At 43.4% G+C, this 23,630-nt stretch overlaps 1 protein-coding gene and 1 long non-coding RNA gene across 7 annotated transcripts in view; one reads left to right on the forward strand and one right to left on the reverse strand.

Annotated features, from left to right (window-relative positions):
• On the reverse strand, positions 1–20,444 carry TMPRSS2 (transmembrane protease, serine 2). Of its 5 annotated transcripts, none has more exons than XM_015301180.4 (16): positions 20,396–20,444; positions 17,651–17,691; positions 15,032–15,194; positions 13,773–13,843; positions 12,773–12,974; positions 12,368–12,451; positions 10,871–10,990; positions 9,531–9,660; positions 8,332–8,442; positions 7,619–7,662; positions 6,740–6,914; positions 4,780–4,955; positions 3,496–3,591; positions 2,343–2,485; positions 1,354–1,506; positions 1–1,179 (listed from the first exon to the last, which is right to left on the reverse strand). In XM_015301180.4, exons 4-16 carry the CDS (start codon positions 13,785–13,787, stop codon positions 1,168–1,170), a joined length of 1,461 nt encoding a protein of 486 aa, XP_015156666.1. In that variant the 5' UTR covers positions 13,788–13,843; positions 15,032–15,194; positions 17,651–17,691; positions 20,396–20,444; the 3' UTR covers positions 1–1,167. The 5 variants fall into 5 exon arrangements, with proteins under 5 accessions (XP_015156666.1, XP_046761758.1, XP_416737.4 ...); XM_046905802.1 differs by having other exon boundaries at positions 18,104–20,444; XM_416737.8 differs by lacking the exon at positions 17,651–17,691.
• The window catches only part of LOC107056158, a 22,359-nt gene continuing 18,202 nt past the window's right edge, over positions 19,474–23,630 (forward strand). The window contains exons 1-2 of one of the 2 annotated variants that reach the window (XR_006932465.1): positions 19,474–19,715; positions 19,997–20,680. This is a non-coding gene — a long non-coding RNA (uncharacterized LOC107056158). Of the gene's footprint in view, positions 19,716–19,996; positions 20,902–23,630 lie in introns of those variants that run through there. The other variant, XR_001470878.3, reaches the window with a different exon arrangement.

Raw genomic sequence — 23,630 nt, forward strand, 5'->3', positions numbered from 1 at the left:
TTATTTGTAAAAAAAAATATATGTTTTTATTTGGTGCAGCATTTCCATGCAAGGTAATTGCATTTCAGTGCCACCAGAAAACAAGACTAGTAGAGTCATTTATTACAAAAAAAAAAAAATTATCCTTCTTAATAAAAGTGACTTGTTATGGCTTTTTGATCCTCTGTCCTATGATTATAAATTATTTTCCAAATCCTAGTCAAAGTGGCACTCTGATATTCATTGCATTTTGCTAAAAACATCATCCAGATACCTAAAAGAGAGCCCTAAAGTATTAAAAGCCAAATTTAATAAATGAGGTAGTTCATCTGGTTAGGCAGAAACACGGGTTTGTGTCTCCTCATCCTCAACACCCAGCCCCCAGATGGGCACTGCAGCCAGAGGTCTACTGCCTGCAGCACACCCCACGGAGCAGCGTCACATCCTCTGGATGCACGTGGCAGGGGACCTCGCTGGCAGGATGCTCAGCTCCCTCCTTCCTCTGTCACCTACATAGGGAGCGACGGCAGGTCCTGCCCTTTCAGGATTCACAGCAGTTTAAGGCAGAAGAGCACTTTTAGTTACTCAGTGGATCAGACTGATCTTACTTGGAGCAATCTGAGTTGGATGATGGCTGTCACGATCCTGAGGATTTATATCTACCTGAATATACAGTTTGTATTTCTTTTTCTGTGCCTCTACTACCGTAGTGCATGAAAACTTCCCTTCATATATACCAGAAAACATTCATTTCTTCTTACATTGCCAACCAGCAGCTCAGAGATTCAATGCTCACATTACTTAAGAGTTAATTTAAAACCCTACAAAACCAACTGTCTCAGCATCCTGCTACAAAAATCGGAAGTTGTGATTAAGATTTCCATGTTAAACCTGCACCTGATTACCAAGTGAAAGTTACTCAGCTAAAAAAAAAAAAATCTCAGCAAGCAGTTAGCAGAACACCTTTCTGCCAGGCACCCCATCAATAAAGGCGCTTATTGTGCTAATCTCTCACTGACTAAAATCAGTCACTGTAGTCAGCACGTAATCCAGTGTGCAATCCTTCATGTTATTTAAAAAAAAAAAAATTCAAAGAGCAAAATCATTTGTAAAAGTGAATAAATATCCCAGGCACCCATGGCTTCATTTTCTCTTGTTCTCAGAAACATGGAATGAGAAATGGCGTTGTCATCTGTTGGCCTGTTTAAAAAAAAGAACAAAAGACAAAGGCTCTAGCTGTGCTGACAGACCATCTTATCAGTTGCTTGGATGCTTCTCAATGGAGTAACTCTATTGTCAGATAAATCAAGGGACATAAATGATTAAATTCAAGTTTCATGACTTGGGGCATTTAGAAAGATAGAAACGTTTTACCTGCATATTTTTATAAATCCAGTCTGTAAACACAGTCATATTTCCATAAACTCCAGGCCTATTGGGACTAGCGCAGCCAGTTCCCCAGCTGGTATCTCCAACCAACCACCACACAGAGTTTTTGTTTGTTACCAGAGGACCTCCGCTGTCACCCTGCACAAAATATTGGTGCATTGTTAGTGATTGGCCACCAGTGAATCACAGCATCATAGAACGCCCTGGGTTGAAAGGGACCACAGTAATCATCAAGTTTCAACCCCCCTGCTATGTGCAGGGTCGCCAACCACCAGACCAGGCTGTCCAGAGCCACATCCAGCCTGGCCTTGAATGCCTCCAGGGATGGGACATCCACAACCTCCTTGGGCAACCTGTTCCAGTGCGTCACCACCCTCTGAGTGAAAAACTTCCTCCTAATATCCAACCTAAACCTCCCCTGCCTGAGTTTAAAACCATTCCCCCTTGGAATACGAGTTGGATTTCAAAAGCAAGAGCTAAACACTATCGCAAGAGAGCAACTACAACAAAACACTATTGCAATTACTGTATCAAATGAAGACTATTCACCATAGGAAAGAAAATAGCTTGCCCAAAGCACTAAACAAGACAAACTTTACTGAATTCCTTGTTCACAAGCATAATGCTACAGTATATTAGTGATTACAAAGACCAATTGTTCTTTTTCAAGTATGAGATAACCAAGCATCCTTGAAGCATATACAAAGGTTGCCTCAGCCTCTCAGCATGGTTTAACAAGACCTCAGCACTGGCCACCATGCAGAGCATGACACAAAAGCTCTGCCTCTTAAAGGATGTGCCACAAAATAAACTAGAACCCCAACTAAACTGTTAGTCATAAATGTATATATAAAAATTAGAAACATATTAAAAATTGTATCAGTTTGGAATTAACAGATGATAAAATCCCTACTAATGAGAGCACAAAAAACAGTCAACCAGATCACTGTTAGGCGTTAATTAGAAATAATTACCTGACAAGAATCAATTCCTCCTTGTAAATATCCAGCACAGACCATTGTAGGCAAGACCATGCCATCGTAGACATAGACAGAATTACATGTAGAACGTTCTATTAAGGGTACCATGACATAATTCAAGTCATTTGCTGTTTTACCTAAAATTGAAGCATGCATGAAAACACATAAACACAAAGACAATACTAGAATAAGCATCAGGTTATGCTCCTATTAAATTTCCTATTTATTATTATTATTTCCTATATTATTCCTATTATTCCTATTTTTTCCTATATTTCCTATATTCCTATTATTATTATTATTATTTCCTATTAAATTTCAGTGGCTAGTATTACTCAAGACAAAATTAACTTACGAGAAATGCAGGGGTGGACATTTAAGATGTGTAGCCCATCATGCAGAAAATACCCTGACATTAAAACTCCTTTCCTAGGGGTTAGTTACCCTGCATTGCTGTTAGTGCACTGTAAATCAAGATAATAAGGACCTGCCTACTACAAGCCCAACCAACTATATTAGCCATAGAGCTATTAAAAGCACGTGAGTAAAGTAACGAATGAAAAAGTGCTCCTCAGTTTCCCGATCCAGCACTAGGGGGCAGCAAATCCCAAATTCAGCAGCCCCGTCCCTACCCCAGACCACAACCTTCATATAATGACAGAATCGTTTGAGATGGAAGGGACCCTTAAAAGCCATCTAGTGAAAACCCCCCCGCAATGAACAGGGACACCTACAGCCACATCAGGTTGCTCAGAGCCCCATCCAGCCTGACTCTGAATGTCTTCAGGGATGGGGCATCCACCACTTCTCTGGGCAACCTGTGCCACTGCCTCACCACCATGACTGCAAAAAATTTCTTCCTTATATCCAATCTAAATCTCCCATCTCTTAGTCTGAAACCATTTCCCCTTGTCCTATCACAACAGACCCTCCCCTTCTTTCTCATATCCCCCCTTCAGATACTGAAAGGCCACTCTCAGGTCTCCCCAGAGCCTACTTCCCTCCAGGCTACACAGCCCCAGCTCTCTCAGCCTTCTGATATGGACAGAAACCTTGCCTCCTTTTTCGTTCTCAATTCCTACCAATTTACCTAGGCTGAAGAGGACTGGCTGTGTGGAAGACCCGAAGGCGTCAGAGCCATGCTTACCTCCTTGGTACTCTGCTCCCCACCCAGATATCCAGCACTGCTGATTAGGCTGGAACATCATTCCCGGGTTAGGCAGACAAACTGGTCGTATTGTATCTACAAAACAAATACAGTGACAGTCTAGACCCAGATGTCCAGGTGTAATGCAAAACAAATGGATACGACATTACTCAGCATGACCAGCATTTGTTTTAAATACATACACACACTGCTTTTTTCTCTGTACTTTACCCTCTCTGCAGATAAGCAATACTGTGCAATGCAGGCAGCAGTGAAAAGCTATGCAGTTGCTCCTTCCTAGAGGGCTACTGCATTCTGACCTCAAAGTGAGGAAGGAGCACAGTTAGTGTTTCTAGCTCGATTCACCTGGCAACCCAGCTACCTGCAACAATTAACACCAGTTCCTGTGATCAAGGTGTAAACAAGGACAAAGAAGAGAAGAAACTCTTCCAGCAACTAGCTTCATCCTGTTTGCAAAACCCTGCTGAAAATAATCACCAATGCAAATAGGATTCAATGCTTGTATACAAGAAGGGTGAAATAAAAGATTCCAGACAAACATTCTAGCAAGCAGACAACCTCCCTGTGCTCAGCACCAGAAGAGTCTCTCCATATTACCTCTAGTAGGTTTAAGCTGATGCACCAAAATACAGGACTTGTAAGTATAGCACCTATATATACACAGAACCTATACATATGAAGTACTTTAATGTTTTATATTCCAGTTTCTACAGCTTGCTTACAAAGAAGTATGCCCACTTTTAAGAAAATCCCTTTTCAGTTTTATGTATTAAAAAACTGTTACCAATCTGCTAACATGAGGAATCATAGAACAGCGTGGGTTGGAAGGGACTTTAAAGCCCATGCCACCCCAGTCCCCACGTGGGCAGGGCTGCCCCCCACCAGCTCAGGCTGCCCAGGGCCCCATCCAACCTGGCCTTGAGCGCCTCCAGGGATGGGGCACCACAGCTTCTCTGGGCAGCTGTGCCAGCGCCTCACCGCCCTCTGGGGAAAGAATTTCCTCCTAACATCTAGCCTAAATCTCCCTTTTTAGTTTAAAGCAAGGAATCTGATCAAGAACTTGGAACTGAGGTTTGGGTTGGTTTAGGGGGTTGGGGTTTTTTTGTTGGTTGGGCACATTAAAGTATCTCATATTCTTTTGTTCTTCCCATGAGTAAGTATCTACAAGGATTTCTTCATCAACTTCTGAAGTTTTAAGAGAGATGCTCACTGCCCCCTGCTTTTTATTTTATTTTTTTTCCTTAATAAGAGCAGAATACATACTAGTAAAACTCAGCGGTGTCTCTAACTTCATAAGGGCGACATCATTGTCTTTAGAATCTGTATCATAATTTGGATGGGAAATTATTTTTTGCACTCTGTATCCAGGCCTTGAGTGCATCTCATTCTGACTCAGAATCCCAGCATAAACAGACCAGATGTACGGGTCAGAAAATAGCCTATGGAAAAAAAAACAAATGTTAGAAGGCTTGCTTCACTGGTAGAGAAACTCAGCTTAAAGAGCCACAGAATCACAGAATTGTAGGGGCTGGAAGGGACCTCCAGAGATCATCAAGTCCAGCCTCTCTGCAAAGCAGGCCCCCCGCCTCAGGCTGCACAGGTAGGCATCCAGGTGGGTCTTGAATATCTCCAGAGAAGGAGAATCCACACCCTCCCTGGGCAGCCTCTTCCAGTGCTCCATCACCCTTACTGTGAAGAAGTTCCTTTGCATATAGGTGTGGAACTTCCTATGCTCCAGTTTATGGCCATTTCCCCTTGTTCTGTCCCCACAGACCGCTGAAAAGAGCTTGGCCATGCCTCTTTGACTCCCACACTTAAGATATTTATAAACATTGATCAGATCCCCTCTGAGCCTTCTCAAGGCTGAACAGACCCAGGTCGCTCAGCCTTTCCTCATACAGGAGATGCTCCAGGCCCTTTATCATCTTTGTGGCCTTCCACTGGACTCTCCAGGAGATCCCTGTCTCTCTTGCACCTGGAGTACAGTACTCAACCTTCAAAGAATTGTCTTTACTATCCATGACCAAGAATGCATACATATTTGACTGCCGCTTCTGAAGGCAAAAGCAAACAGTAACTCATGCCTTCTTTATTTTTGGCCAGCCTCCCTCCGCCAGTCAACTTCAGCAGCATGAAATTACTGTAATGCAAATGTATTAACATGTCCAAAAAAAAAAAATCTAGGGAAAAATCATTGTTCAGATACCTGTGTCCCATACAAAAAAAAAACTAGTGAAATGGACAAATAGTATAGAAGAGAGCTAATTTAATCAAAAACTGACCACAAGGTTTTTTAGTTGTTTGTGTTTTTCTTCCTGAAAGACAAAGTACAGGCCATCTAACTTCAGGAGAGCTTGACTCTAGTTTCATAAATATGCAAAATTATTTGAAGTAAGTTATGTATCACTGTCTATCCCCTTAGTCACTCAGCACTGCAAATTATAGCCTGAGACTGGAACACTGAAGCCTCTTTATTGATTTCAGCAACTGAGGGATCAAGGTGTAATTTCTGAAGTCTCATATGTCAGTGTTACCACTCGTGTGCTATCCAAAGCATGGGAGGGCAGCAGAAACCAGAATTAGCAAAAACATAATCTAGTGAAGGAATTTCCTTATCTTGAAAATGCTAGGAGGCTGGTTGGTTAGTTTTTAACATTAGGCATACTCACTAGATGTAATTTAAGCAGTCTCTGTGCTCCAGAACAATTTCCACATGCTCTGTAAAGGACTTTCTACATGTGTTAAAAATCCCTCCCCTGGAACTGACAACCACTTTGCAAAAATACCAATTTAACCTGAATCTTAAAACCCAGGCACACCTTGGTCACCACTCCTAAAGCTTTTGCATATTATGGAGCACACACTAGAAATCAGGAGGGATAAGATCTTCACATAGAACTAAACGCTCACATTCCTTTCTCAAGGTTAAGGACAAAGTTATTTTCCCTTGGCTGAACCTCAAACTGTGATTCAACCAACCGTTAAAATGTCTTTGCTTACTGGGTTTTCCCTCCAATAAAAGCAGCTGCCTTCAAACAGAAATGCACTTAACTGTGCTTTAAGTTTCTGCTTCCAAGTTAAAAATTGACAAAATACCAGCCTTCCTTCTCGTTGATGTCTACACAAAGTGTTCCCTGGGTAGGTATATGTACATCTACGGTTAATACTGGCTTGGGGTTTACTACACTGCAGCATGAAGACATGAGGAAATACAGACACTCACCCCTCCACACAGTGGGCCGCCGTCACCAGCCACTCGCGGGTGATGATGGAGCCTCCACAGACGTGGGTGTCCTGCACATGGAGGCTCACCTGCCACGGCCACTGCCCCAGCGACGCCATGCTGCCACCCACGATCCTGCTCATGACAGCTGTGCTTTTAGTGGGCAGGCCGCACTCTGAGAAGCCAGGCATACACAGACATGCGTTAGAGAGAGCTGGTCTCAAAGGCGGTTTCTTCATCCCAGGCTTCACTAAAGCTCAATAGAAAGGGAGCACGGACCGCATCCACCGCACTGCTGTGGGTTGACGCCACAGCCCAGCCATTGTTCTATGGTGCTCACATTCACGGGGACAGGGTTGACCAAGGCTCCTGCAGCCCAGGAACCCTTCACGTTGCCCTCCCTCACTGGTAGCTGTGGCACACAGTTCATCACTTTGGAAGTGAACTGTAAGAGGGTGGTTTGTTACACCCTTGAACGCTGGACTTTGAGTGTCTGCATGGCTCACCAAAGACACACACCACTGTGCAACAGGATAGGCAACGCCGAAGGGTCACCACACTGTGGTGAGGAACAGTGATGACTACCTGATGGCCATGTATCAGCCAGTGCACTAAAGACTTCCGTCCACATTGCACAGCAGTGACTACAGAGCTCACTATGGGACACGCTGTTTAAAGGAACTTGTAGCAATAAAGACAGAGCTGGGGACCTAACATCCTCCTTGTCTCCTCTTCCATCCTGCTCCTTAAAGTCTGAAACCTGAGTACAGTATCTAATCGTAGTTCCCATTAAACAATCATTCATGCAGATTCAAAAGGATTTACAGACAGAGTGCTTCAAGGCATCAACAAGCAAAAGTCTGAGAAACATACGCTTACCTATGCAGCGCAGAGAAACCACATTTCCTGATGCACAGTAATCACTGCAATAGAAATAGAAGAGTGAACAAGCTTTAGGACACCCAAAGAAGCAGACGGTGGGCAGAGCTCACCCTCCAGCTGCTTCCTACCCATTCCAGCTATATGCCCTGCCTTCATGCTCATCTTCCTGCTGAGGCTTCCCTCCTTTCTTCACTCCCTCCAGCTACCCTACCAATCCCCATCTGGCCTTCACCATTTCTTACATTTACCAAAACTGTCACGTGGAAGACCGCAGACCACAGTACAGCCAGGCAGCACAAAAGGCTTGTAAGCCTATTGAGGAGCAAGATAAAGAACAGCATAAGAGAAAGTTGAGTTGATTTAAGAAATAGTTATAGAAGAATTTGAACAACAACGGAGCAATGCAGTAACTTTTCAGGTATAGCAATCTACCAGTTTGGGAATAAGAGGCTTCAGATTTGTTTACTGCAACTTCAACATGTCAACCTTTCAAAGAGCACAGAGAAACAGGATAGGGCATCTACACTTTTAAAAGAAGAGTGGAAGGATAGAGAAGTGGCAGCTGTGTTTTTAAATACAGAGAAGAGCAGCTGCTGCAAGCAGACTGAAAACAAGGTCTCTTTCCTTTCATTGTTAGTCAGGCTACATCTCCTACAATGGCTAAAAAGACACCTGATAAAAAGAAATTAGTTTGTATTAAGCAATGATACCTGCTTTGCAGCCTTTTGTACAAGTCTGTATTCCCCGCACTGGTGTTTAGCTTCATAAAGCTTTTAAAGGAGACTTCAGCTGCTACTCCTTGACTATAGTAATACGTATCTCTGTGAAACAAAAAGACTGTACTAAGAAAACCAGCAGTTTTGATTTTCAAACAGATGACAATAAATTGTGCCAAGCCACAGCTTCTGACATGAGCAATTCTAAAATATTAATTTCTTTCTGTATTAAGCATAGAAAGAACCCAATGGTGCAGTACCAGTGCCAGAGACTGATTCTTAAAGAAATCTTTGAAGTTCATTTTCCCATCAGTTAGCTTGTAGATTAAAATAATATTTTTATCTAGTATGCATACATGGTACCAATCTTCAGCCTCATGAAACAGGGCCACAATGAACAGATGCGTTTGCATCTCTACATACACAACAAAATTCAAGTCTAACAAGTTCTAGCAGCCACACTTCTATGGGACAGCTGCAGGGTTACTACATGCTGCTGTTCTGCAGGGCTTCCCAGCTGAGGAACAGCCCTGCAACATCACCGCTGGGTTGACTTACTGTCTGGGAACTATTTTGGTCACTGCTGGTTCAGAATTAATCTGAGCGCTGCAGGCAACCTGTGCACATGCCATATCTGCCTGGGCAATTAATTGCCCGCATTACATGCACGCTGGAAGACAGCATTTGCCAACCACATCAGAGACAGGCAACATAAAGTATTTCAACCGCAGAAGAGTTCAGGCTACAGCATTATGCATGGAGAATATGGACAGCATTCTTGCCACAAACATTTGCGCTGATCTTCCACACAAGCATCTGTTACTCGTGCCCTCAGGAGATCAAGGTTTTCCACTTAATACTGATGACAAATTAAGCCAGACTGGACATTATACTGGGCAACTATAACGACCTGGTACTGTGAAGCAAGCTTTGGAGGATCACTGTGAGTGAATGTTTAGATACAAGTGATGCTACAGAGTAACTACTGCATGCATGCCAGACACAGATCATCTGTCAGAGCAATCTTTCATTTTGATTCTGCAACACCTAGCATTGTTAAATCAGATCTGCTTGGGTTCACCAAAGCTAAATCACTAATTGCTTTCTGTTTCTGATATGTATACTTAAAAGCTGCAAGATGGAAATACTAACTTTTCCATGTATTCGCAAAGACTGACGAAGATTAGACTTACACATTGTAGCCCATGTCTTCACATGCAATCTTCCCAAAATCATCAGTCCAGTCATCTTGACAAACAGGGTACCAGGTTTGGCTGACAGGCGAATAAACTTCGAGAATGAAGTTTGGTCCATAAAGTCTAACTGCCAGAAAAGGAAGAAAAGAACAAATCCCAAAAACATAAGAACACCACACATGCTACTGCTCTGTTTAAAGCTTTTGCCACCCATGGTATTTGTATGCACGAACTGGTGCTAATTTAATGCTGCCATCTATTCAAATTGTGAGTAAATATCAAGTAGACAGAAACATTACAAAGATTTAGTTCCTTTGTGTAAGGCAATTTAAAAGTGCTAGAAATTTAAAGGGAAAGTGTGCAATACAATGTTCGTCATTTCAGTTTTTATTCTCAAAACTAATCCATTTTCTAACACTGCAGAAGATTGCAATACTCAATTTTTCATATTTACTTACACAACCATGTTTTACATGTAAATAAAATATAATCTGATATAATCTATTTATGTTGTATCTTAATACACGAAATTTCTTCAGACAAGCGCTGTAGAGCAAAAAGGTAACAAGAGGCAATCTTCTATGCCCCATTGTGTATTTATCTGCAAAAGAATTTAATGCAAAATAGTTCAAGCAGAAGAGCGGATTGAACAATCTTCTCAAAAGCTCATTATTCAACTAAATGGAGAAGAAAAGCTGTTAGAGCACATGCCAGTGTGCTCTAACATGCTAATACTGCATGAAGCACATACAGAACAAGAGTTCACAGACAGCATGAGCACAACACAGGTGCTAGCATCAAAAGGCCACACCTCTGGAATAGGCAAATAGATGACATTTTCACCTTACAATTTCAGCTCTCCACCACAGCCTTTCTTGTCAGCTCTTGAGTTAGAAAAACACTAATCAGACCAAGCTTTCCTACACAAAGCAGATATATGGCTGAAAATAAGCATTGGGAGAACAAGAAATGTGAAATATGTGGAAAAAGATCTATAATATCACCTGAAGTTCTACAACAACAGTTCATTCCAGAGCCAACGTCATACTAAGGTTTGCACAAACCAGATTCAAATTAAAAGAGAAAGTTCTTAAAATATTAAAACTTGAGGAAACTCAACTCTGAGCCAGTCATTTTGCTTCAGCTTTTCAATCAACTGGAAACTGAATGAAGATCGGGATGTAAGATTTGATGTATTGAAACATCCCAAAGCATTTTAGAGATACAGCTGAACCTAAGCTGGCCCTGTGGTAACTTGGCAAGCTTTAGACAAAGGAATTTGCTCAAGAATTTTCAGTGCTGGCTGGAGGTCTCCTGCCTTGACCACCAGTACTCACCACACCGGTTTTCATCCTCCCCATTTGGGCAGTCAGTCACTCCATCACACCACACTGAGGGAGAAATGCACACTCCCGAAGATCCACACTCTATTAAGGATCCGAGACAACGATTCTCGACTGCAAGGGCAGAGCAAAAAAGTCATCAGACTGAACATCAGCTTAGCCTCAAGCCATCACCACCAACTCTCACCTTAAGGAGCATGTCAGTTTGATAGAGCAAAGCACCAGCAAACTCTTAAACTCAGAGCTGGGAGGAAACCTTGTCTAACATCAAAGGTTTATTGCTCTGTCCTTCACATCACTTGTCAGATTAACTCATTGATGCAGCTGACTGAATTTTGTCCATTGCCTCCCCCAAATAAACAAGCTCTACCAAGTTTTCTACAAGGAGTCAACTTCACACCAACAAAGCAGAGAAGAAGAAAGCAGTCACACCTTGCTGTTTTCAGTCCTGCTTAAAAGAAAACTACATTTACCCTGTATAAATCTGAGTTAAAAAAAAAGAAAAAAAACCCAAGAACACAACGTGACTGCCTAATAATTTTAAAAGAACTACCTTCTGTTTCCGTTTCCTTTCCCATACAGAACAGAGGGGTTCCTAACAACATAGTAAATTGTTCTTTAATTTTCTTAGAAAAATTATTCAATTGAAAGGGAAATTAAGTTATCACAAAATAGACTTGGCTAAGCCGAACATAACTGCTATAGCCCGGCTTCAGAGCTCAGTCATTCCGGTTGCAGATGACGTCCAAGTTCAACATGTCACTTGTGTTCCAGCTTATGGTGGTTACTTGGACTGGGCTCACACAACTTTAACCCACTTGCATCAAAAGCCTCACAAAAAGCAAATAAACACAGGTGAATTAGTTCAGCTTTAAGTACGGTCCCATATTACCAAAGTAAAATGCATCTTGATCATTTACCTTAACTTTGGCAGTTAAGGCACATGAATTTACTTCATCTCCTTTCTTCCCTTGAAGCTAAGCCAAGTTAGAATTTAGAATACTACTATATGTTAACACTAAAATGAAACTGTAATTTCCCTAATTAAATGTGCTCTCGGATCAGTTGCCCACAGTCACAGGCCAGCTACCCACCAAAACACAGACCCTTGCAAGACGTCAAGCTACTCTTCAGTAAAGCTACTACAACGTAGAGTGGCACTGCCTCAGCTTTTCCCAGACAGATTGTAGCTTTCCAGAGAATACAGCTGCTCCAAAGAATTCAAAAAACTGATGACATCACTTGATGTCAAAAATGTATTCATTTGACAAAATGAAAGGAAAGCAATAGTAGCACTATTAAAAAACAAACACCCCACAGATAAGGCCTTTTTTAAAAAAGCCTCATTAGTTTACCTTTTATGAAACAGGTAACAAAGACTTCTTTGCCCTTAATTCAGCATAAAATGAAAGAGAAGAATCTATATTTCTAACTTTAGAAGATTACTACATCTTTTTTTTTCAGAACAACAACAAAAAGAATAATTCTTACCAAAATACCAGATGAGGAAAGCAGCAATTGCACAACAGATGACTAGTAAAATGGATAATGTAATTATTACGATTTTCTTTATGCCTGAAATGAAAGTATGGATGAGAAATTAGGTTCACAAATAAGGTGATTTCCAGCATGGTCACAAGCACTATGTGTATTTCACTGAATTTAAAAATTGGTGGTGTTTGCCCGTCAAACTTTTCTCCATTTCACCACTTTTCCTCCAAATTGTTCAGGTTCCTATTACAACAGCACCCCAGCCAGCCATCACTTCGTCATGCCTGAGGAGGCAGCCCTCACAGATTCCCTCAATACAGGAATCTGAAGGAAAGACCACCTTTATTTCTTATCTTACTCTGGAAGATGTTAAGTCTAACAGGAAGAAATGCCAACAAATCTTACTTGATGAACACATCCTGGACGAACTGGATGGAGGTGCTACTGGAATGCTTGACTGATGGGTTGAAACTCTTGGGATATAGGTTGGCACTGATGGAACATTCGTAGAAAAGTACTGTGGATATGGGTTAGCACCTACTTGTGGCCTGGCAGAATAGTAGTTTTCTGTCTGGAAGCCATGATTTTCGTAGTATGGTGGTGGATTCTAAATGGTAATGTTAAGAGAAAAGAAGAAAAAAAAAGGTAAGACTGCAATTTGAACAAAGTAAATTTGAGGTGCCATCTTCATGCAGAACTCTACTAGGTCACTCTGCTAAAGCAAGAGTCCACCGCACCAATTTACATGGAAAAAGATTTACAGCACATGCCTGATACCTCACCCTGAGTAATAAAAATAGCAACAGAATGAGCCCTGAAGGCACATTAAGAGATCAGTTTTCCAATCCAAAATAATTCAACCTAAAAAGGATTCTTAAACCCAGCCTACCAGGTAGCTGCAAAACTAGTCGTTTTGCTGGAACATCAGTACAAATAAGCAGCAAGGTTCAGGTGATACCATCATCAAAAGAAATGCTGTCAACTAACAGCCTTTATGTATTCAGCTGTTCAGGTTTAAGAAAAAGGCTTATTTGCCATTTTGTTCCATGGCAATGCAAGGCGCACCTGAGCTATTTCCAAAACACCCCGGCCTACAACAGGTTGCAGAATACTTATCCTGCAACAGACTTATGAATTAGAAGCCTTTCCAATCTCTCTCAAACATACGATTTAAAAGCATAAACGTAGTCCCAGCAATATCTGAGCACTTGAAATGCTAATTAATTCAAGCCTCTTACACCTGCCTTGCAGTGTATCTTTCCCATTACACAGAAAGCATGAGGATTTCTTTTATCCACCTCTTTAAAGCCTAATTAACCAGCACATCCCTCGGTATTCTAACAGTTGTAAAGAAACACAACCTCATAAAAATAACAATTCAGAAAGGAATATTTTGTTCACTCACTACAGTAGAGGTCATCTTTCCTTTGTCAGCAGTACTGAAACAATTCAAGTGTTTGGATGTAAAGCCTGAACCTATAAAAAAAACCAAAAACTGGTCATAATGGAAATGGTCATAACCAAAAAGTTTTGTCCACCTTTCTCATCAGTTAATTCTTTAGAAAAATGCCAAACTGGGGGGGAAAAAGATATGGAAGTCTTTTGAGAGAGAGCGTAAATGAAGGTACAGCCTGAAACTGGATCTCAATAGCCTCTCAGTACAACCCGGAGGATCACACAGTGGCAACCATTCATCCACAGGAGCTCCATGCAAACCCAGAGGATGGCGGCTGTGCCCACCCCTGCTACAGGAGCAGCAGTGTCCAGCAGCCTGGCAGCCTCCACCTGCTGTCAGCACTCGGCTGCTCCTCCCGCCTCTCTCGGCACTTGCTCACGTATCACCAAAACTCGTGACACGGAAACAAGAATGCAAACAAAGCAACAGGAAATACGAATTCAATGGACTCATTCAATAATGCTACATCCGGCAGCCCTGCAAACCACGCTGTTTGTTTTCTTCCGTGTTGGTTGTGTGTTGTGGCCACGACACCAAAAATGGGGGAAGAAGCATGGCGGGGAAACAGCAAGCCGAACCAATGCAAATGTTCCAAACGCAAAATGCATCCAACGTTTCGAGCATATAGCAGTTTATTTTAAAGTTAAACATTAACGCTAGGTAAAGCCAACAATTAGCAGATACACAAGACATGCGACAATGTTTGCTGCCATATTTCTAAAACAGGCGGTTACACAGCACCACAAGCAATCATTTTAATAAACGATTAGATCTACAGAACTTCTCATAATGTTACTCTACATGAGTAAAAGCAGAGGAAGTTGCTCCATCACATGTTGAGCAGTACAGTTCTCCAGCTTTCCAGAGCAAGCCCTGCGCATGGACACAGAACCACGGCCCCTGTTGATGGCCACTGCTGCAGACAGTAGTTGCATAAAGACACAGCATAACCCAGCCTGAGGCAAAACGTTCTTTTAGAGCCTGTACCTTGATCATCACCTCACCCAGAACCGAACCGCAAATACCTCTGAAGTGGATTTCAAGAGCAGCTTAGCACTGAAGAGCATGCCAAAAATTCACAGCAGCTTAGGATGACTGTTCATGGCATTCACCTATTAGTACTACCAATAAGGAATAAATAGAATAGCACTCTGTTGAACTCTTGTTTGCATGGCAGTCAAGAGAAAACAAGTCTTATTCCTACTTACAGTAAGTAGTTCACCAAGACTGGTGACTAAGTCTGCATGACTTCCGTTTTATGTCGCATCCATTCTTGGTCACTTCTTCATAGTAGAGTCGGGTAAACTCAGTTCTGCCCAAACTTACAGAACAAGTAACACGTTGCAGGAAGATATTGCTGTTCCTTGTTGTCTGAAAAAGAAGGGGAAAAAAAAAGTACACAAGTTCAGTGATAACAGACAGAAGAGAATATTATCTGATTTTGAGGCAAGCCAACAGGAATCACAATTTAAAAAAAAAAAAAAACCCTCCAAATATTTTCCACAGTACAATTTGAAATTCTTTGCCAGTTGGCAGGTGGCAGGCTTCCTGTCAAAAAAATAAGTGTATTTTTTTTAAATAACTAAGCAACAGAGATTTTTTTTTTCTTATCTCTTTTACAACTACCACTCCCAACTCAGTTCTTGTTAATCTGTTTCCCATGCAATAGATTAATAACAGAATGTCCATTATCACACTACAGAACATAGGCAAGATGAGACATAGCCATATACGTATTTCCATGAAATTATTTTCCAGGATGTTAAAGAGAGACTGGACTTTTATTAGATTGTACACACCTCAAAGCCAAAAAAAGCAACCTGATGGGTAACATCAAATAACTACACTATCTAGTCTTCTTAAACATGGATCACTGAGGCACTTCAGGATGCTTTACAAATAACCAAAGGTACTGCATTAGATTCACAGATAAGGAAGGTGGGCCATGGAAAAACAAACTGACCTGTCAAATGGTCCCCATCCCAACAATAACAAAGCCAGAAGGGATGGGCATGTTATCTCAGTCCAGTACGTTAGCCTTACACATGATATTTAAATACATTCCACATAAAAAATGTTATAAACCTATGCTGCTGAGGCAAAGCTTAGTCAGAACACGGAACTATCCTTCCCTTCCCTTTCCAGTCACTCCTCCAAATATGTGACAAGCTACAATGGCACATTACTGGGTACATTTGAAGAAAACTCAGAAATCCTTCAAGGTGAGAGAGGATGGGGGAGTTAAAGTGTACGGGGACCCTTATGCAAGGAAACAGAGATAGAGCTCATCTCTGCAGCAGCTTGAAAGAACAAGAGACAGGGCATAGAGGGGCAAAGTCTTGAACAACAGACAGGGTCCACTGAGGCAGAGCCTTGCAGGTCAACTTGCTGTGCAACACCTTCCAACTTTAGAAAAAGTATAGCCAAGTTTGTTCCAGTGTTGAACAGAATGAGCATTTGGACACCTGTATCACAGAAGTTCCAAAAACCAAGTTTGCTTTTCTTTTAGAACTCTGAAAGTAAAGAAATAATGCTATAATTTCTAATGATAGACAATTATATGTACAAAATGTACAGCCATCGCTGGCACAGCATACTGACGAATACACTGAAATACACCGCCTCGCAGCAGGCAGCTATTACTCAAAATACCATAGCCTCTGTTCACGTGTGCCTTAGGAGTATTATCATTATAGTTCTGAGTTCTGTCATGGGTCAGTAGGGTTGAAATATATTATGTATATTGTTTTTTTTCCAATAAAAGAAGTCAGGATGGAAAAAAAATTGAAAACATTAGATTCACCCAAGACAAATTCAATCCAGTACTTTTTTAGAAAAGTTTTTCAGTGAATTTATGCAAATTAACTCTGCCTATGTAAAACAAAGTTACGATTTGATAGGTTTTCCATGCAAGAAATGAAAACGTTACTTCCTTATTACACATCACGTCCTAACTGTTAATTAGGAGCAGTACCATGCTCCAGAGGTGCAGTGCTCTACAAACACGACAAGCCACCTTAGTTTCTGCAAGCTTTCATAAAGAGATAGCTGTAAGTTGTTTCCATGCGTGGACAAGTATGTCAACAGGATGAAATGACACCTTCGAGCATCCTAATAGAACACCATAAATAATAGAATCATTAAGGTTGGAAAAGACCTCTTAAGATCATCTAGTCTAACTGTCAAATCCAGAAAATTAGCCACCAAAGCCAGAGATATATTGACAACAGCATGCCTCCTACATTTCTGTGTTATTTTACTATATATTTAATGCCATTTCCTGAACAAGAAATGTTAATAGCTGTTTGCCGAGCTCTATTATAGGTATCATCAACTGAAAAAAAAAAAATAATAAAGCAAGCAACAAAATCCAAAACTCATTCTTGATAGCTATATGTGCATTAGAGCAAATGCATGCAAACAAGGAAAAAGGGAGAAGAAAGAACAAATGAAAACGAAATGCACAGAGAAAAGATCAGCTTTTAAAAGGAAGACATAACAGCATCTAAATGATCCATATAAAGCAGTGACTAACGCTGAAACCAAGTCATAAGCAATAAACATTCATCCTCATTATCCAGATAAAGAAATACAGCATACCCATTAAAGTGGCAATGGAGTAATTCCAGTGCAAAGCTCAACCTTAACTTAGAACAAGTCAACACGTTATTCCTTTTATCGACAGCATGACAAAGGAAGCACACTGTTATGTGTTTATATCCAACCTCTTTACGTCATCCAAGAAGTTTCGGTGGATACAGGAAGCCAACAGTAACAGTAAGGGGCAGAGAACAAACAAGCAAAGAGACAATTCCAAGTTTACTTACAAGATCTTTCCACACACTTGTGCAGTTTCTACCTGTGCTTCCTGGACAAGAAAAAAAGAAACACAGTCATCTGGACACTGCACTCAGACATAAGGTCTGATTTTGAGTGGTGCTATGTGGAGCCCAGAGTTGGACTCAGTGATCCTTGCGTGTCCCTTCCAACACAAGATATTCGGTGATACTATGGCTTTGCAGAGAACTATGAAAGACTATGCAAATATTTTAACATAAAAGTCACTTTGCCACAATTGGACCTCAGCATTCCTACGTTTCTTAAGAAATAACTTTGGAGCTATTCCAGATTAGCTCCGAAAAATATCATTAAATCATAGAACTACTTATCAACAGGTGTTAAAAAACAGCACCTCTCGATAAGTACTACCAGGAACTCAAATAAAGTCCACAATACAACAGTATTCCCAAGATCAGAAAACCGAGATTCATTCCACTTACACAAGATAAAGCTCAGAGCATAGCAGTCTCACTCTGAGCAGTTATGGGATGCAGCACTCGTACTGTGAGTGATGCCCTGAAAAAGCGTTATCATGAAACTCTGCCTATTACAAATACATAGATGGTTATATATAGGAAATAAAAATAAAAGTTAGGAATGGTAGGGTGGGACAAGAGGCAGAAAAGGTGTTATCTAACTGAGTGACAGTTATAACAGAAGAGTTATAACCCTATAAAAAGCTGTTTCCAAAACAAGAGAGGGCAAGAGTCCAAATAATCAGATTTGCTGGGATGGTGGAACTGGATCTATGGGTCAGATATCAGCTGTAGCTGGGATTAATGCCTACAGCACCCAGAACCTCTCTCTCTCACTCACACACACACACACACACACACACACACACACACACACAAATCACTTCGCTGCTAAAGGATGCAGCAACTGTCTGCCTGGCAGTTGGATGTATTCTTCCCCAGTACTACAGGCTGCCCAGAGTGCCTGTGGGGTCTCATTTTCTGGAGACATTCAAAACCCACCTGGACGTGTACCTGCGTGACCCAATCTAGGTGTTCCTGCTCTGGCACGGGAGTGGACTAGATGACCTTATGAGGTCCCTTCCAACCCCTGACATCCTGTGATTCTGCCCACTTCCCTCCATAGAGGAACAAACAACCTCAACTTCAGATAGCACAACGCACCATCTCAGTCTGCAGCAATGAGACCTTGCTGGGGGTGCAGGGCTGGGGAAGCTTGCAAGAATACTTGTTTGCTATATCCAAGTTGCAAACGAATGAGCTTGCAGACATCGTTATCACATAGCAGGAGATAGCCACACTGCAGGAAAATAAATAAAAAGTAGTAATGCTAACAAAACTGACTTATTCAGGTGTTTGCCCAGGTCAGCAGCTTTCCATCTGTGCACTCACCTCGTGAGAAGCTGTGAACCAAGGGGTCTGTGGCAGAAGATAGAATTGTACGGGTTGGAAGAGACCTCAGGAGATCATCAAGTCCAAATCCCTGCTAAAGGAGGTTCTCTACAGTAGATTGTACAGGAAAGCATCCAGAGGAGTCTTGAATATCTCCAGAGAAGGAGACTCCACAGGCTCTCTGGGCAGCCTGTTCCAGTGCTCTGTCACCCTCAGAGGAAGAAAAGCCGGCTCCTGCCAGGGAGTTGGATTCACCACACTGAGGCCCTCATTGCCAGAGACTGCTTTAAGGATGCACGTGTCCACAACACAGGATGAGCACTAACGCAGAAGCACAGCCACAGCCGAGTAGCAGCACCTGAACCTTGCCCATTTCATTGACCAATGACCCAAACGGCGCCCGTCTCACCCCTCACATTCCGCTGCCTCGCTCGATGCAACCCAGTCCCAGTAGGCTTTACCCAGTCCCAGTAGGCCAAGCCGCTTCCTTTGGCTCTTTGTAATGCGCTGAAGGCGTGAGTGTAACTTTACTCAGGGCAAACGGGGACACCCAGGACAAGGGCTCAGTGTGAGAGCAGTCTGTCAAGTTCACTGACCCACACTCAGCCCTGCAAACCTGCGGCGAAACCCGAGGTGCGGGGAGGTGTGAGCTTCAATGGGACCGCCGGAAGGAGCGTGCAGGGGGGTGAGTGCAGCACTCCAAGCTCTGGCCTGGAAGCCTCAATGATACAGAATCACAGAATGGTTTGGGTTGGAAGGGACCTCACAGCCCATGCACTCCAACCCGTGCCGTGGGCAGGGCTGCCCCCCACCAGCTCAGGCTGCCCAGGGCCCCATCCAACCTGGCCTTGAATGCCTCCAGGGATGGGGCACCACAGCTTCTCTGGGCAGCTGTGCCAGCGCCTCACCGCCCTCTGGGGAAAGAACTTCTGCCTAATATCTAAAAATATTATATGATTCCTGCAGGAAGGCACTCTACCAACAGAGAGAACCTTCCAAAATTTGGATGGACGAACGACGACACCCGTAGCCAGAAACTAGCACTTTTGAAAGAAACCACAGGGCAGCCACACAGCGAAGAGGTCCCGAAACTTGACGCTGCTTTGGTTTATCCTGCATAGGAGCGACAACACGTTCTGACACCTCGGAACAGCAGCCTCATCTCGCCGCATCCTGCCTCGCGGCATATCCCTCCTCGGGAGAAGCCGTCGCTGCCCCTCACCCCGGCTCCGGCCCATCCCGGCCAGGCGAAGCCCCGGCACGACGGGGATGTCACGTCGGGGCCCTCCGCACCCCACAAAAGCCGAGCCCCGGCTGAAGCCCCCCCAGCCGCACGGCCCCGCGGGCGGGAAGCGCCGCGCTTACCTGGAGAGCAGCGCAGAGCAGAGCAGACGCGGCACGGCTGGCCGGCAGCAACGGAGGGTCGGGGAGGAGCCAGAAGGCGGGGGAGCGGCTGAAAGGGGCCGGGCAACGAATCCACCTGAGGGCACCTGCCCGCCCCCTCCTCCGGCCGGGCGGCGGGCCCCCTGCCTTCCTCCCGTCCTCTCTTCCTCCTCCTTCTCCTCCCTCGCCCTTATGCAAAACAAACACGCCGCAGGGAAGCGAGCAACGAGAGCTATCGGCCCTTCCCTGAAGGGGGTAGGTCGGCAGGTGATAACGAGTGCTCCTATCGTGCTCGGGCTGGGGAAATAATTTCCTTTTTCCTTTTTAATAGCAACATAATAAGAAGGTGCTTTTAAAGATGCCTGCAGTCTCAGTAGTCACATTACTCTGGTGGCTCGGGGTGACTCTCCTTTAAAGCAGATCTATACACGAATTGGGTTATTTCTGCCAAAACAGCGAAATAAAAAAAAATCACTTATGTCCAAAAACCTCGGAGTGTGACTGGGAAAGCCCATGGGAAAATGAAGAACTTAGAACAAGGCATCCCGATTACCTACAACGTAGCTCTATGCTGTGCCAGCATCTCTGTGGAGAGACTGCAGAGAAGGGAGCGGACCACAGTTGGGCATGAGAAATGTTTGGGTTGTGTGTATGTTTTCAGATGTGTGGAATGACTCAGGTGCACCAAGAAGCCAGGATCGTACCTTCAGTGTTTTTCCAGCTATCTGTGTTTATTCAAAGACAGACATACCTTCTGATATGTCAGTACAAAACAGTGTTTGCTGAAATATCGTAGTGGGCGTGGAGGTGGTGAGCTGGTGGTTGGACCTGATGATCTGAGAGGTCTTTTCCAACCTTAATGATTCTATGATCTTTAAGCTTAGGCTTTCCAGCTGTGCCTTTCTGTTGGGCTGTTTTTGATTACGTTCTCCCAAAAAGAGTCAGTGAGACAGTAACTTTCCAGCATGGATTCAGTTGCAGGAACTAGTCCTCTCATTTCTCCTGAAGCAAAATGTAAGGCTGTTGCATGTCACATCTGCTGCAGTCCTCTGAAGCTCACGCCTGTGTGGCACATTCTTGTCTTTAACCTACAGTAACTCTGCAAATGGCCCTCAGAGCTTAGAAGAACCTTAGTTTTGTGGTAGAACAAAGGGGAATAACTTTGAACTACAAGGGGGAGATTTAGATTAGGTGTCACGGAAATTCTTTCCCAAGAGGGCAGTGAGGCGCTGGCACAGCTGCCCAGAGAAGCTGTGGTGCCCCATCCCTGGAGGCGCTCAAGGCCAGGTTGGATGGGGCCCTGGGCAGCCTGAGCTGGTGGGGGGCAGCCCTGCCCACGGCACGGGTTGGAGTGCATGGGCTGTGAGGTCCCTTCCAACCCAAACCATTCTGTGATTCTGTGATCTCCCTTTGGATTTGTCCACATACCCTGCACAGTGGCTGCAGGTATGGAGAAAGGGAGATGTAGAACTTAAGTGCTGGTTCCTCCGTGAGTTGATGGCGTCCACTTCTAAGGGATTTATATCAACTGCGCAGAAGGACACAGTAGCAGGGGACAGCCAAATGTGCTCTGTTGAGAAGAAGCCTTAGAGAGGGAGCCATGTGGCTTTGTGAACTGCACACAATACCAGCAGGGCTGCCATGGTGGGGATTCAGTGGGGCCCCATTACAATGAGTGGCACTCTTCTTAGTTACAGACTGGAAGGCCTGGGCCCCTGCCAGCAGCCCACTGATTAATGCTGTTAGCACCTTTTCTTCTCAGAGGGAAGACAGACGGATGGTAGAGCTGGCCAGGGAAAAGTGCACTCCCTCTTTACTCCAATTCTCTCTTGCTTCAGTCTGGCCGGGAGGTTGGTTTCTGGCTCACCGAAGGGATGATGTTTCCTTTCCATTCTCTAACATAGTAAAAGCTTTTTGTTGTTGTTGTTGAAATTAGGTTAATATTCTGCAAGCTTAACTCAGTTTGCGAACAGAGGTCAAAGGGACACTCACACAGAGCAGCATTGGTGGGAAGCAGACATTGCCTCTCTCCTCCTGGCTCCAGAAGTTGCAAGGTCTTCTCAGCTTGTCCTTACCAGCTGAGGACCAGCTCATGGCCCCTTCTGCAGCACATTTGTGTATATGCCTACATTAACTTCTTTTAATTATGCAAGCTGACTTTTGCAGAGCTGGATGCCAAGCATTCATTCCATTAACGTATCACAAGCCAGGGCTGGGCTGGGCCTTCAGGGCCGGTGCACGCCTGCAGAGGGGCCTTCTTTTGCCCAGAGCTGGAGATGTCCCAGCATTACCCAGCATGACACTGCTTGCCTCCGCTCTTACCCAAACACCTTTTTTGCACTTAATAGTTTAAGTGTTCATTGAACCGCTTCCTCCTCTGCACATATGCATGTGTGGGGAAGGGGAGGATGCTTGCTTTAGTTTTTAGAGGGAAAGAAGTTAATGCTTCTGTACGCTTGTGCTAAGGATCTGTAACTGAATGAACTGATCCCCTGAAGTGTCTGACATCACTGCCCTCTGCATATCCCTCCACATGAAAACGTCACCATTCCTTGGCTTCTCCTTCTACTTTACTGTTTAAGGCCATTAACCATAACTTTTATTGTTCCAACAGTGCTTCATCATCATAGCTCATTTCCTACTCTGTTAATACTCAGAATATAATACTCAGCTTTTGCATATGTTTCTAGTGTCTAATAAAAATCTTAGGGCATGGGAGATGAAGTTTTATCTAAAGCAAAGCTCTGGAGTCCTTACTTAAGGCATGTCATGGTGAGCTTGCCCTTACCACTTTGGGACCACCACACAGGACTTCTACCCAACAGAACAAGAAGTAAAGGTATCTCTTGGTGAATTCAGTGCTGAAGCCCAAAGTTGGATAGCAATTCCATTTGCTATCCAACTTTGCCATTTGGATAGCAAACTGGCTGCCAGCAGATGTTTTAAAACCCTATTGATAATCCTTCCATACTACCTTTATTTCAGTGTTTACTGCCTAGTAAATCCCAGCCATTCTCAAGGAACCCCATTATCATGACACCCATGACACAGACTTAAAGCTGGTAAGGGATCTGGAGCACAGACCTTGTGGGGAATGGCTGAGGGAACTGGGATTGTTCAGTCTGGAGAAGAGGAGGCTCAGGGGAGACCTTATTGCTCTTTACAGCCACCTGAAAGGTGATTGTGGTGAGGTGTGTGTTGGCCTCTTCTCCCAGGT

Source organism: Gallus gallus, chromosome 1, assembly GCF_016699485.2.
Source record: "Gallus gallus isolate bGalGal1 chromosome 1, bGalGal1.mat.broiler.GRCg7b, whole genome shotgun sequence".
Classification (NCBI taxonomy): domain Eukaryota; kingdom Metazoa; phylum Chordata; class Aves; order Galliformes; family Phasianidae; genus Gallus; species Gallus gallus.